The 15779-nt window shown below is 41.0% G+C and overlaps 1 protein-coding gene across 5 annotated transcripts in view; it reads right to left on the bottom strand.

The window, feature by feature from the left end:
- Positions 1-1731: 1731 nt before the first annotated feature.
- The window catches only part of LOC125263195 (NACHT, LRR and PYD domains-containing protein 12-like), a 79273-nt gene continuing 65225 nt past the window's right edge, over positions 1732-15779 (bottom strand). For all 5 annotated transcript variants that reach the window (XM_048182135.1, XM_048182167.1, XM_048182125.1 and 2 more), the window contains exon 11: positions 1732-2991. In XM_048182135.1, the coding sequence (XP_048038092.1) occupies positions 2423-2991 (569 nt within the window). In that variant the 3' untranslated portion in view covers positions 1732-2422. The remainder of the gene's footprint in view (positions 2992-15779) is intronic.

Genomic DNA, 15779 nt, shown 5'->3' with positions numbered 1-15779 from the left:
TACCAAATATACGCCGAATATGACTTTGGAGTGAATGAAAACGCAAACTCGTAGTACAGATGCGCAGTAGCAGGAGACTGGGTTGGTCCAGAGACACAAAGGCCCGGTTTCACAGACAGAGCTTAGACTAAACCAGGATTAGTTCAGTTAGGATATTTAAGAAAGTTTAATAAACGTACCCCTGAAAAAACTAAAATGATTACTGCTTATTTTTATGTGACCAGTCAGTTTATAAAGTCGTGCTATATGATCCATTCTATAGCTTGTGAATAAATGTTCAACCGTGTGATCCAGGTTGTATTTCAGAGCAGAAGGACAGCAGCTGGACAGAAGGAGATCAGTTACACTGATGTTGGAGGTCAACATGTCTGTGTTCAGCAGTCCTATGGGTAATTCCACACATTTAACTGCTTATTTTCTAATTCAAATATGGGGTGTTAAACTACGTCAAGAGGCTTCTTGGCCTACTAGGCCTCTGCTGGAGGAGGACCTGGACATCAGCATTTTTTGCCAACATTCAACTATACAAGTGATAATGGAGGGAACAAATATGAGACTGGATGGTGTTATACAGGATGTACAGGAATTGAAGACAAGTCTGGAATTTACACAACATATGATGGAGGAGATGAAATCAGGACATAAAGAAATTGAAGCCAAAATAAAATCTTTTGAAAACGATATAATAAATTCAAAACGTGACATTGATGAAATGTTTACTAAGCTCGATTACATTGAAAAATCAACATAAAAGGAAAAATTTAGTCATTGACGGTAATAAGCAAGAAAGTTGGAGTGGTTTGGAGCAGAGGGTCCAACACATGTTCTCCACTAATCTTGGACTGGATGGGAAGGTTGAAATAGAGCGTGTCCAGAGGATGGGTCAGTACCAGGAGGGTGGAAGGCCCAGGAGAATTATGGTAAATCTGCTGCGCCTCAAAGACAAACGCATTCTTTCCTCTGCTAAAAAGCTCAAGGGGACTAACATCTACATAAATGAAGATTCCTCCGGGGCTGTGCTTCAGAGAAGAAAGGAACTGTGGCCCAAACTTAAAGCTGCTAGAGCCCAAGGTGAAAAGGCAATACTAAGGTATGATAAATTGGTATTTTTGCCTAGAGAGGAAAGCATCCAGAACTAAGACACATTTCAGTGTAAAAGTAATGTTTCTGACGTGTTTGAAGTTATATTCCTTATATCGCTAATGTGTACAACCAAAACTAGTAAAGGTTTGGATTTGGCACATCTAAACATTTGTAGTATAAAGAACAAAATACAAGACATTAATAATTTGATCCTGATCTGATCTCGACAGAATAAAAGCATGTTTGACAACAAGAAATGCTTTATTCATTATGATCTTAACCAGAAAAAGGCAGTACATTTTGTGATTAAATCTTTTTCATTCATAGAATTGAGTACATTTATTTGTGAGACAACATAAGTCATCTGTTAAAGAAAACAAAACTTGTGAAGTGACCAGATTTCTGAAATGGAAACCGGGGATATTTCCTATTTGAGTGCTCAAAATATCACCAAAATCTCATTTGTTATTAATCTATTAATTAATTAAAAACTGGGGACAATACAGTTTTGAATGTTTTATATATATATATATCAGTCAAGCAATGAATTAATGCATGAATTAATACAATTATTATATTTTATTAACTGACAACAATAGGAATAAAAGTAAGCATCACAATAAATAAACACACACACACAAGTCAACGAACACATGAAACAACGCTTTATTCAAACTTATTGATCAACAATCACGTGTTCACAGTCCTGCTGCATCTCAACACGTCACAATCTGGCGAGAATCAGTACGTCACTCGGGTAATTCTCGCTACTCTTTTATGATCACTGAGGTTTCTGACACACTTATTCTCTCGCCTGCTGTATAGTAGAGAAGTAGACGGTTTGAGACTCTTTCAGTCAGAGTGTCTCAACTCTCATATTTAATGAATGAATAGTTGTTCTCACTGTCCAATGACAGCGCGTGTTACATTCACAGTGACAGAGGATTGGCTCTTCACACTGAGGTGAAAGCTGATTGAGGTGAAAGCCAATGCTTTTTAAAAAGAGATTTAAAATGATTTATTAATATACGTTTAAAACATGAATCAAATAAACAGTTTTAAATGTGTATATTTATTGATGCGTGTAAAAATGTCCATTTGTGTGTGAATGATTAAATTGATGAATTGATTGTTGATGTTATTTTTCAGTGGGTTAGTGGATCTAAATCTGTAAGTGTCACTCCTGCTCCTCATAACGACACCACATGACACAATATACATGAACACTGAGTTCAACATTTATTACAATATTTCAACATTTACTTCATCATGTGACTTTGAGTCATTAACACACATTTATTGTGTCCTGATATTTCAGTGTTAATGTCATGAAGAGACTCTACAACAGTTTCACTGATGATCCAGGATAATAAAAACGAAAGCCAATCCCAGGATAGAGCGGTTGAGTGAATGTGGTCTGGACTGTGTGGATGAGGATCATTGTGTCTCCAGAGACGCTGTAGAAGGACAGAGTTCCTGCACTGTGATCCACATACACTCCTACTCTATAGTGATTCTCCTCATTCACTGTTCTGCTGATGATGGACTTTACAGTGAGATCAGTCTGTATGTTATTGTGTCTGAATGAGTATCTGGAGGGAAAGCAGAACAAACTCCAGGACTGATCATTATATCCAAACACACACTCTTTACCTGTTCCCTTCCTGCTGATGCTCTTATATGACACTGATATAAACACACCACGTCCTCTCCACTCAATCTCCCAGTAACAGCGTCGATCACACACACTCTCTCTACACAACACCTGATGATTATACACACCATCAAATCTGTCTGGATGATCAGGATACGACTGTGGTGTGTGAGTGACAGTAATCACTGTGTTCCTCTCAGACAGACGGAGGAGTTTATTCACTGTGTTCAGATCCAGAGTGATCCGATGGGAATCTGATGGAGATAAAACACATCACAATCAGGAATCATCAATCTGTCCATCTTTTAATCTACACTGTAAACATGATTTCTGCTGCTTGTTAAATGAACTTCATTAAAATGAGTTAAAGCACACAATTACTGCACATTCTGTCCTGATTTAATGGAGTAAATCCACTTAAACACGTCAAACTGAAGTTGACTTCATCATTATTGGTGTTGAACGAACTGAAACTGGGCAGTTCCCAGCATGCTTTGCTCTGGTCTGGAGACTTTAAAAATAAAAATTATAATGTTACTTGATTTGTGACACCATTAGTATTGTGATACTTTTGTTTTTTCTCTCTTTTTCATTTCAATTATGGTGTATACAGTGTTTGATATAGAATGATACGTAATCTTTAAATTCTTTCACTCCTGTTTCCCTGAAGTAGCATAACCAGGTGATTGTTATTAGACTAATTAACTGCTGCTCAAGATGAACTTTCAATGTACAAAATAGAGTGAAAAACAGTAATATTGTGAAATATTATTACTTGAATTTAAAACAGCTGTTTTCTTGTATGTGAATATACAGTAAAGTGTAATTCAGTATAGTTAGTCTCATTTTACATAAACTGATGAAAAATAAACTTAAGTAATAAATTAACTTTTGCTATTGTTAAATAAATGTTCAGTGATATCTTCCAAAGATTTCTGAATTTTGGTGCATTTTTTTCTCTGTATTTTGTCTATATGGCTACTAGTAAATAAGTTTGTTCATGCTAGCTGTGTTGAAGTTTTTAACACGTGTCAACTAACCCCGCATTACATGATTAACGAACAACAAAGCCTCACTTTCTTTCCAGTCACGTGAATCACTTTGTGCATTGAATGTTTGAACCCAGACCACTACCAAGTTCAAAACCCTTTACTAACATTTTAAATACGAACAATTACACTGCTGCTCAAGTTTTAAAAGAAGTTATCATTTATTGTGCACAGATGTACAAAATATTTGTGTATAATATTTTTTTTTCAGGATTCTTTGATGAATAGAAAGTTCAAACAAACAGCGTTTATTTGAAATATAATCTGTTGTTACATTTTAAATGTCTTTACTGTCACTTTGATTGATTTAATGCATCCTTGCTGAAAAAAATATTAATTTCTTTAAATTCTTCTCAAAAAAATAAAAATATAAATTCTTATATCTATCTATATATTACATTGTCATATGTTCTGTCATATAACCGGTAAAACAATAAAATCACAGCAAAATTTACTTGCCTTTAAACAACTCAGTAGGAATTATTAGTATTATTGTAATTATTGTTTTTGCTGTTACATTTATTGCCAGACTTTAATATGTGAATTATTTTATCAGAAAACTGAACTCATTTAGCGTCGTCAGGCTTTTATTTGTGCTTAACGGATTAACCCTCAGGGGTCTGAGGCTGATTTGGGGCTTGGAGAAGTTTTGACATGCCCTGACATTTGTGCTTTTTTCAGTTGTTCATAAACATATTAATGGAAAAAGTGTCATTACACTGTATTCAGCACAAACTAGGCTACAATAATATGTGAGGAACATGTATGTACATGTTTGTGTTTTTGAAGGAATAACGTTTATGCGTGGTTATTGAAAAAACAAAAAACTTAAGTCACTGAAATAAGGCCAAAAAAAGTATATTAAATCTGTGTTCATAAGACTTCTAGGTATTGGAGGTTGTAGACTAGAGTTTTTGCTTCAGAATGAAGTAAAAATTATCCTTCCTAATCCTTCATATAAAACAATAGAGAGATTTAAATTTTCTAAGACACTTTTGGTCAAGAAACACAGTATGCATGGAGGCATGAATCCTCATGTATAATGGGTGATTCTCACCTGAGAAGACAAAAGAATTGAATAATAATGACCTGAAATGACTTGCATATTAATGAGGCCTTTCAGTCAGGTAGGCTGTGAAAAAACCCTCTGTGATCATGCTGATAACAGGATTAAAGTCCACTCAGGACAAAAAAAACATGATTTTTGTGATCTCATGCATGCACGTATTATTGCACATGATATGAAGAAAATTTTGTATAGGCCTATGTTAAATTACACTACCAGTCAAAAGATTGAACACATTATAATGCCATTATAATGTTTTTAAAAGAAGTCTCAAGTCTCTAACCAAATAATGGTTTTCTATTTTAATATACTTTAAAATATAATGTATTTCTGTGATGCAAAGCGTCTGAACATTCCTACCTCTAGGGCATTTCATATAGGCTACTATATTTGTTATATTATATAGCCTAAATGTTGATGTGCAGTTGACAAACTATACATCATTAAAAAGATCTAAGACTCAAGCTTCATATTTTGACTCTTAAAATCTTATATTGACCATAATTTCTTAATATGCTTAAAAGCATACACATTTGGAGAAATATTGATGGATTCTCATATGTTTATATCAATTTTCTATACAGAGAAGTAATATTTATTATTCTATATTTATTGTCATTACTATGAGTGCTGGATACTGTGTTTTCATCATTCATACTTGCAGCCGGAGGGCGCTCTGCCCTTTTGTCCACAAATGCCTCAGTAAAAGAAGAGGAATATCATGTGACAATCAAGGAACTAACAGAGGCAAGAGATCGCTAAATATGGCTATTCAAAACACTTTTCAAGACAATAAATACATGATTGAGATTATGAATGCATGTATTGCCTCTGAATTTGCGTCTGAATAGCGCTGGCTCCGTGGGCGTGGCCGCATTAGCGGATAATGAGCTGAATCACAGACTTCTGACATGGCTCTCTTTTCATACAGATTACATAAACACAGAAGGTTTGTTTTCGATTTGACTTACATGTTTTAAAACCTGACATCTTAACGTTTTTTTAGACATAAGTGTAATTTTTTTGTCATTAGTATTCACTAAGTTACAGTTCATTTTCTAAGAACTATCAGATTGGAGTTCGTTCAGAGGGAGACGAGAGATCACGCATCATGTTAGTTTTCTTTATTTTACAAAAAGCACAACATTTTGTTTTTACTCTGAGTGTACACAAATAAAAGAAGATATTCCACAGATTAAAATGGTGTATAACTCTTAATTGTATGTGCAACATTGACGGAGTATTTTGAGTCTCTTTCACACTGATAAGAAAAAACCACGGTGGTATCGCCGGCGATACCTTCAGACCTCAGAGTGTTAAACAGTGGAGCTGCGCACGCAGGTTTATGGCTGCTGTAAATGTTACCTGACACAAGATGGCACTGTTTTCAACACTCTTGATGCTCAAACTTTTTTCCTGAAACATTCAGAGAAAAGCTTCAAAGATTTAAGAGCTTATTTCTCCATCCCTACTCTAGTTTAGGCCTTTTGCAAATGTTTCAATCAAGTTTAGCTGTTTTAGAGAGCGTTTAAACATGTTGAGCTTGTTTTGTTAAATCTGTAATGTCATTTTTTTATGTGTGGAAAAAGCGACGAAACTAAACTATCCAATCAGATGCATCCAGCCATGCACACACATACACACTTTTGACTTTACAACACACGAACACACACCTTTATTTATTCTCATTCTCTCTTGATATGTCATGAGTGTACGCAGACAGATTTTAATAATCAATTTAAAAAATAAAAACGGCATTAATTAGCGTCTCTCAGTGCGTACAGCTGCAGGCGCCACTGCATCATGTGACCCTTACAAAGCTGGATGTTGGTATTCAGATACTCAGATGTTCAGCCACAAATCTTTTCATCATTTATTATTTAAAGCGTTATTAAAGTGAAAACCATTAGAATAATTTAACACCACAGTGTGTGTTACTGGTTCACAGGGAGTGTGTTTCTATAAACACATTTTGACTTTAGTTTTTGTCTTGTGATGATTCAAGACGAGTAATTAGAAACCTTTATTGTCTTTAGAGCTGAATCAGCACTTGATTCATATCTGAAGAAATAAAGTCATTAGGGGTCAAAGTTCATCATGCTGAATTCAACCATAAAGCATCATAAAGCACAACTGTGTCATCATTCAGATCAGCTCAGTTCAGTTCAGTTCAGTGTGAAATCACTGAATGATCCTCAAAGTTCATCAATGATCAGCTTCATTCAGCTGTGAGCAGCTCTACAGAAAGAAACTGTGTCATCATTCAGCTCAGTTCAGAGTTCATTCAGTTCAAGATCAGGACTGATGGAGTTCATCAGTTATCAATCAAACCTGAATAAGCTCTTATGAAGCGTCACTGATATCACTCAGATCAATATAAGAGTCTTTTAAACTCCAGCCGAGCTCAAGATCACAGTGGCATTGAGAAAAAGATGTTCTGATGCTGGTTTAAGAGTCAAAAGTGATGCTGAAGATGTTACTGAAACTCAACTATAGTGAGAAATCTCTCAAAGCCTCCTAAAGAGTGTGTGTGTTACTGCCCCCTAGAGGAACATGATGAAGCTGATCTGACTGAGACTGATACTCAAACATTAATACATTCATACAGTGTTCAATCTCATCTTCACAGGGAGTGTCTTGATACTTGCACCTGAAAGATCATCTACATTCATATATTTATGTCGTTTGTAACTCAGGATTAACCCTAAACCATGTGACGTGAGTGACACAAACATTTGAGAGGCTGTGGGGAGAGGCAGGGGAAGTTTGGCTCTCATTTCTCGGTTTCATGTTGAAACTTGTGAATATTTAGATATATTGACTTTGTTCATAAATGTGTTCATCTTACGGGCAGCATTTAAAACAGCATGAAGTGTGAAATCTACTGACCTTCTCATAAAAGTTGATATATTTCACATATTTACCATATCTGGAGGGGACTTACATGTTTAAAAGCTGTTGTTGAGTGTTATCTTATTACGTTTATGTTGAAGTTTCATGAATTTAAAATGATTAGCCTGTAAATGTTTGTTTCACCCGCGTCACGTTGCCCGTTTGGGGTATAAATCAGCTGAAAACACAACGCTTGTTTGGCAATGCGTGTCACAACATTATTGCCAGATTTATTCTCTCATAACTTTAAACATTGAACAATAAGTATAATGCCTATTTATGAATATATTGTATAATATCTAATACGCAAGTTTCTAGGCCCTATAAATGATCAATATGACCAAAACTTTGCTGAAAAACCTGTTGTTCATGTAGTGATATGAACTCAAGTATTGTTGATCATTAATATCATTAGTTCTCATTTGTTAAATATGGTTCTTGTGTTAAATGAATATGAAAATATATTTGTATATAGTGCTGTGCAATGATGCCAAACATCACTTAGACCTGCAGACGCTGGCGGGTGACGCTAGAGGGCGATCGAGAGCCGCAGGACAGGAGCTTCATTTACAGATGAAGAAGTCCCTGAATAACTCATTCCTTGCTCTGTTTGTGTGTTTTTACAGGTAAGATGAGCGATGTGGCATCACAGTGTCTGTTTATACGATAGTTATATGTCTTAGTTTGATGAACTTGCATATTAAATCGATAAATTTAGCTGCATCAGCGGTTGAGATGCGGTCGGCGGCGTGAGGCATTACGACATAATAGCGTGCTTAAAGGGTCATGAAACCCCAGAACACATTTTGAGCTGTGAACAGATATGTATAGGCCGTGCATCATTGAAAACACTAAAGATACTCATTAATTTCATTTATCATTTGAAATTAGTTATTTTTGCATTTTTCAGAGCGATTTCTGTCTTCCCGTTTGAAAAGCAAAGTCGCAGCAACATCACAAAATCTGACGTCATCGTGTGCTACCCATAGACTGTAAAAAAATATGGACGAAGTGTCCGTGACGTCACCCATAGAGTTCTGAACAGCAGTTTTGACGCGTAAACGAGGCCGCGGCCATCTTAGCTGCGCATCACCGCACGTCACTCCCGGATAACTGAAAATGGGCAAAGAGGCGGGGAGGTGGTTTGAGCTGATGTGACTGGTTGCTGAAACCACGCCCGCCTAGCTTGACGTGACCATGTTAGCAAGCAAAGAAGCTATCTGAGTTTCTCTATGCGTTGCTTGCCGGTTCCGCCCCGCAAGCCGCATTCATTGAGAAATATAACATGTCGCTCTCCCCCTGTCTCGGGCGAGACATATGTTATATATATACAGGTCCTTCTCAAAAAATTAGCATATTGTGATAAAAGTTCATTATTTTCCATAATGTAATGATAAAAATTAAACTTTCATATATTTTAGATTCATTGCACACCAACTGAAATATTTCAGGTCTTTTATTGTTTTAATACTGATGATTTTGGCATACAGCTCATGAAAACCCAAAATCTCAAAAAAATTAGCATATCATGAAAAGGTTCTCTAAACGAGCTATTAACCTAATCATCTGAATCAACTAATTAACTCTAAACACCTGCAAAAGATTCCTGAGGCTTTTAAAAACTCCCAGCCTGGTTCATTACTCAAAACCGCAATCATGGGTAAGACTGCCGACCTGACTGCTGTCCAGAAGGCCATCATTGACACCCTCAAGCGAGAGGGTAAGACACAGAAAGAAATTTCTGAACGAATAGGCTGTTCCCAGAGTGCTGTATCAAGGCACCTCAGTGGGAAGTCTGTGGGAAGGAAAAAGTGTGGCAAAAAACGCTGCACAACGAGAAGAGGTGACCGGACCCTGAGGAAGATTGTGGAGAAGGACCGATTCCAGACCTTGGGGGACCTGCGGAAGCAGTGGACTGAGTCTGGAGTAGAAACATCCAGAGCCACCGTGCACAGGCGTGTGCAGGAAATGGGCTACAGGTGCCGCATTCCCCAGGTCAAGCCACTTTTGAACCAGAAACAGCGGCAGAAGCGCCTGACCTGGGCTACAGAGAAGCAGCACTGGACTGTTGCTCAGTTTTGCATGTCATTCGGAAATCAAGGTGCCAGAGTCTGGAGGAAGACTGGGGAGAAGGAAATGCCAAAATGCCTGAAGTCCAGTGTCAAGTACCCACAGTCAGTGATGGTCTGGGGTGCCATGTCAGCTGCTGGTGTTGGTCCACTGTGTTTTATCAAGGGCAGGGTCAATGCAGCTAGCTATCAGGAGATTTTGGAGCACTTCATGCTTCCATCTGCTGAAAAGCTTTATGGAGATGAAGATTTCGTTTTTCAGCACGACCTGGCACCTGCTCACAGTGCCAAAACCACTGGTAAATGGTTTACTGACCATGGTATTACTGTGCTCAATTGGCCTGCCAACTCTCCTGACCTGAACCCCATAGAGAATCTGTGGGATATTGTGAAGAGAAAGTTGAGAGACGCAAGACCCAACACTCTGGATGAGCTTAAGGCCGCTATCGAAGCATCCTGGGCCTCCATAACACCTCAGCAGTGCCACAGGCTGATTGCCTCCATGCCACGCCGCATTGAAGCAGTCATTTCTGCAAAAGGATTCCCGACCAAGTATTGAGTGCATAACTGAACATAATTATTTGAAGGTTGACTTTTTTTTGTATTAAAAATACTTTTCTTTTATTGGTCGGATGAAATATGCTAATTTTTTGGGAATTTTGGGTTTTCATGAGCTGTATGCCAAAATCATCAGTATTAAAACAATAAAAGACCTGAAATATTTCAGTTGGTGTGCAATGAATCTAAAATATATGAAAGTTTAATTTTCATCATTACATTATGAAAATAATGAACTTTTATCACAATATGCTAATTTTTTGAGAAGGACCTGTATATATATATATATATATATATATATATATATATATATATATATATATATATATATATATATATATATTTCAGTTTATAGTGTATTTCTGCCGAGTTTGCTGAATTTCTCAGCGCGTTGCTTGCCGGTTCTGCCCTGCAAACCGCGTTCTTTGAGAAATATAACGACACTCTCACCCGTCTCAGGTGAGACCTGTTATTTATATATTCAGTATATCAGTCGATGTAGCGTATTTATTCCAGTCTCTCTGCGTGTCGTTTGCCGGCCCTGCCCCTGCAAGCCACGTTCATGAGGGTGTATGCGCTCACTGAAAGCGAGCTCAATGCTCATTTGTGCTTGGTGGAACTAGCATGCTCATTATGCTGGACCTCTGTTCATGTGACTTGCTGGCTCTGCCCTGCAAGCCATGTTCATTGAGGAAGAGCGGTCTCACTTCCGACACCGCTCTGCTGAATATATCTTGATGCTCTCCCTTGACTCAGGTGGAACACATGATGTATATTTTTTCCAAGAAGCATATATCTGTTTGCTGAGTTTCTCAGCGTGTCGTTTGCCGGTTTCACCCCGCAAACCACGTTCATGAGGATGCGTGAGCATTTCTAAAAACTAGCCGGTGTGCAGGCCCCATCCCAGCAGCCCGCCACCCGGCGCCATTCAACCCCTTGTCACGCCGGGCCTGGCAGGCCATCCCCGGAGTATCAAGTGGGTTCTGGGGATAATATCTCAAGGCTACTCGCTCCAGTTTGCTCGCAGACCCCCGAGTTTTGGCGGGGTGCTTCCCACTTCAGTAAACACGGACGACGCTCACGTCCTCCGAGCCGAAGTGAAGGGGCCTATAGAAATAGTCTTTCCCTCAGAGAGCGATTACAGCCATTACTTCCTCATTCCCTAGGGTGATGGTGGTCTCAGACCCATCAAGATTAGACCTCAGACTCCTGAACTTTTTCCTCATGCGACGGAAGTTCAAGAGGTTAACGCTGAAGCAGATCCTCGCGCAGGTTTGCCCCGGGGACTGGTTCTGCTTGCTGGACCTAAAAGATGCATACTTTCACATCCAGATAGCCCCCCATCACAGGTGATTCTTGAGATTCGCATTTGAGGGTGTGGCTTACCAATATACGGTCCTTCCATTTGGGCTGTCCCTAGCTCCTCGCACTTTTATCAAGTGCATGAACGCGGCGCTTTCCCCACTGAGACAGTTGGGAATCCGGGTTCTCAATTATCTCGATGACTGGCTTATCCTAGCCCAGTCACATGGAGTGCCTGGGTATCAGAGTCAACTTTGCCAAGAGCTCACTGCTCCCCAGCCAACGTGTAATGTTCCTGGGTGCAGTCTTCGACTCAGCCTTTATGACGGCTGTAGTATCGCCAGAGCGCGCTCTGGCCATTCAGCAGCTTGTGGCATTGGTCAGGAACAGAGCCTATCTTCCTCTGAAGTACTTCCTCTGAAGATGCTAGGGCTGATGGCTTCCGCCTTCCCGGTTCTGCAGCTCGGCCTTCTTCGGATGCGGCCTCTGCAATACTGGTTGAAGTTCCGGGTCCCTCCTCACGGGGTCAGTCAGGCCTGTTTGACAGCTCTGAAACACTGGATGAACCCTGTATGGTTCAGTCAAGGTGTACCCCTACAGGCGGTGTCCAGAAGGACGGTGCTCTCAACAGATGCATCCAACACAGGTTGGGGTGCTCTTTGAAAGGGCAGACCGGCCTTCGGCTCGTGGTCTCACGAAGAAAGCCATCTGCACATCAACTGCCTCGAGACGCTGGCAGTGATTCGAGCCCTTCACGCGTTTAGGCACACCTGACGGGATGCCACATCCAAGTCCAGTCAGACAGCATGACAGTGGTGTCATACATAAATCACCGGGGGGGTCTTTCGTCCAGCCGCTTATGCGCTCTGGCGAAGCATCTTCTGGAATGGGCACTACCAAGGTTTGTCACTCAGAGTGACTCGCATACCCGAGAGAACAAACTTGGGAGCAGATATGCTATCTCGGAGCAATGTCCCCTCAGATGAGTGGATGCTCCACCCCCAGACTGTTCTCACAATCTGGGAGTCCTTCGGGAAGGCAGAGGTAGACCTCTTCGCCTCAGAAGACAACTCTAACTGCCCAATTTATTTCTCAAAGGAGGACGATGCGCTGGCTCACGTCTGGCCCAGCACCCTCCTTTATGCTTTTCCCCCGATTGCTCTGATCTCGCAGATCATCAGACGAATCAGGGAAGACAAGCACAGAGTCCTCCTGGTGGCCCTGCTCTAGAGGAGCCAAGTTGGTCCTCAGAGCTGTTCAGGGTTTCCACGAAAGCTCCGTGGCCGATCCCCCTGAGATGGGACCTCCTCTCTCAGGCAAACAGGACGATTTGGCATCCCCAGCCAGAACTCTGGGCTCTGCACTTCTGGTCCCTCGATGGGAGCCTGCTAACCTCCCCAGGGACGTGCTGAATACCATCTCTCAGGCAAGAGCTCAGTCCACGAGACGCCTCTACGCCCAGAAATGGTCGGTCTTTGTTAGCCGGTGTTCTGCACACAACATAGACCCAGTGGAGTGTGATGTATCTCCGATACTGTCTTCCTCCAGGAGCGTCTAGAACTGGGTCGCACCCCTTCAACGCTCAAAGTTTACGTAGCAGCCATCACAGCGTTTCACGCTCCCATCGCTGGCCAGTCAGTGGGACGAAACAACCTTGTGGTGCGTTTCTTGAGAGGTTCTAGGCGATTGAATCCACCTCATCCTCTCACCGTTCCCACCTGGGACCTCTTTTTGGTCCTCAGAGCTCTTAAAGGGCCTCCCTTTGAGCCACTGTGTTCAGCTGACCTCAGACCCCTGATGCTCAAAACCACTCTGCTACTTGCACTAGCATCGGTTAAGCATGTTGGTGACTTGCAGGCCCTCTCCGTGAGCCCTGCATGCCCAACGACTTCGGGCCCAACGACTCCAAGGTCGTTTTGAAACCTAGGCATGGCTACGTCCCTAAGGTGCTCTTGACTCCATTCAGAGCACAGGTAATTTCCCTCTCAGCGCTTCCTCCCTCGTCGGACGAGCGAGAGCTGGAATTGCTCTGCCCTGTCAGGGCATTAAGGACCTACGTTGAGCGATCACAGCCTTTCCGGCAATCTGCTTTAGAGACCGCACCAAAGGGTCTTCGGTCTCAAAGCAACGTCTTGTGCGTCAGGTAGTCAATGCTATTACTCTTGTTACTCTTCTATGGGCCTCAACTGCCCCATAGGAGTTAGAGCCCACTCCACTAGAGGAATGGCTTCCTCTTGGGCCTGGTCTAGTGGAGTTTCGATTAAAGACATCTGTGAGGCGGCCGGCTGGTCCTCGCCGTCCACTTTTGTCAGATTTTATCATTTGGACGTCCCGACCTTACAAGCTCGGGTCCTCTCGGTATGATCCAGCGGCCTCTATCAAGCTCCGCTTCATGCCACTCTGGGAGTTACTTCCCTTTTGGTAGTGTAACGAGGGTTCGATGGTTCCGGCCTTCTCACTTGTTCTCTGGTTCCCTCGCGGTGTCCAAGACAAGTCCAGTCGTTCCCTGCCGTGGCACGGCGCGGTTGAATTCGTTCCCCATACGCAGTACGAGTGAAGTATCGAAAGGGAACGTACTCGGTTACTAACGTAACCTCGGTTCCCTGAGATACAGAACGAGTACTGCGTTACATGCCGTGCCACGAGGCTGCGGCTTCAGTGTCGTCGCTTCAGTCGAATGACCTGAAATCCTATGGCGAAGCACCTGCTTATTTAGCCCTAAACCCCGCCCATTTCGGCGGGAATATTCGCGCGCTCTGTCGCCATAGGTCGCGCAGCTATGCCGCGCCGTCATTGGTTCAACAACTTGTCTATGAGTGAACCAGTGCCCAAGGAAGTCGACCGGAAGTTGAAGTCGGCCGCGTGCCGCCATCTTGTAGCAGAACTTCACTTGCGTTAGCCATCCCATTGACTCCCATTCATTTTGGCGTCACTTTGACAGCAAATAACTTTACATCTGAGGCGTTTAAAGACTCAATTTGTCCATTATTTATTTCTAAAGATACACGACAATGTATAAAGGGCTCCATTACCTTCTATGTTACATTATGGCCCCGTAGAAACAGTTTTGGTAAAATAGGCTAACGATTGCGTCATAACCACTCGACTCTCTGTCGCACAGTAGAGAAATTACCGTACAGACAGGAGGAGAAGCTCGCAGGCAATAGTATGCATTAACTTAATATGGCGTACTGGCGTTACATTTTAAAATACTATACAAAATAATTAATCAGAATAATTACTCCTGCTCACTCACGCCAAAGAACTCCCCGCTCAAGCTCGCCGTCTCTGCAAGATTAACGATGGCAGTTTGCACGCACAGCTACTAGAAGATTTACATCTGTCAGACAGGTTGCTGACGTCATCAAGCTTAGTTTGAGTCTGCGCGTCAGAAACGGAAGTGCTAAAAATCGCTAAAAATGGGCTTCACTTGTCTCAATTGAGTTCCAATGGGGTCGCTGTGTCCATTTCTTTTACTGTCTATGGAGTGAACCAATGACGATGCAGTTACACTGCGTTATTGAAAAAGGCTTCAGTAACGGGGAAAAAGGAGACCTTTCCCCATACGCAGTACTCGTTCCGTATCTCAGGGAACCGAGGTTACGTTAGTAACCGAGTACGTTTTATCATCAGAACGTTCTAAAGGTTTACTGTCAATCTACTGTGTTTTTTTAAGATATAGATAATTTGTGTTGGGTGTGCAAATAACCAGTAATTTGCGCAAATAACCAATAATTTGTGTTGGGTGTGCAAATAACAACATGGAAAATTAAAATGGGACTTCATACCTTTATAATAGAGATCGCGAGATGAATCCAATCTGTGGCACTTGGGTAAAATATAAATGTCCATTGCAAAACAAAAAACAGTACTTTTTAGCCATGAAATATTGATATATTATCCATTGTTTGCATAACATTTCTTCTGAATGATCTGCTCTCTGTCATCGTTCTTCAATAAATAATGCAATCTGAGCAGCGTTTATGTTGTAAAACTGTATACGATCGTATCTAACAAACAAATGTGCCTGTGTCCAAAGTATATTTTTTCAAAATAGTGCAGCAGTTTTAGTTATATCCAAGCAGTGCTGTCAGATTTTGATTGTC

This window comes from Megalobrama amblycephala, linkage group LG1 (genome assembly GCF_018812025.1).
Source record: "Megalobrama amblycephala isolate DHTTF-2021 linkage group LG1, ASM1881202v1, whole genome shotgun sequence".
NCBI lineage: Eukaryota > Metazoa > Chordata > Actinopteri > Cypriniformes > Xenocyprididae > Megalobrama > Megalobrama amblycephala.
The sequence above is the reverse complement of the archived record's forward strand: the minus strand, read 5'-3'. Positions and strand labels throughout refer to the sequence as shown.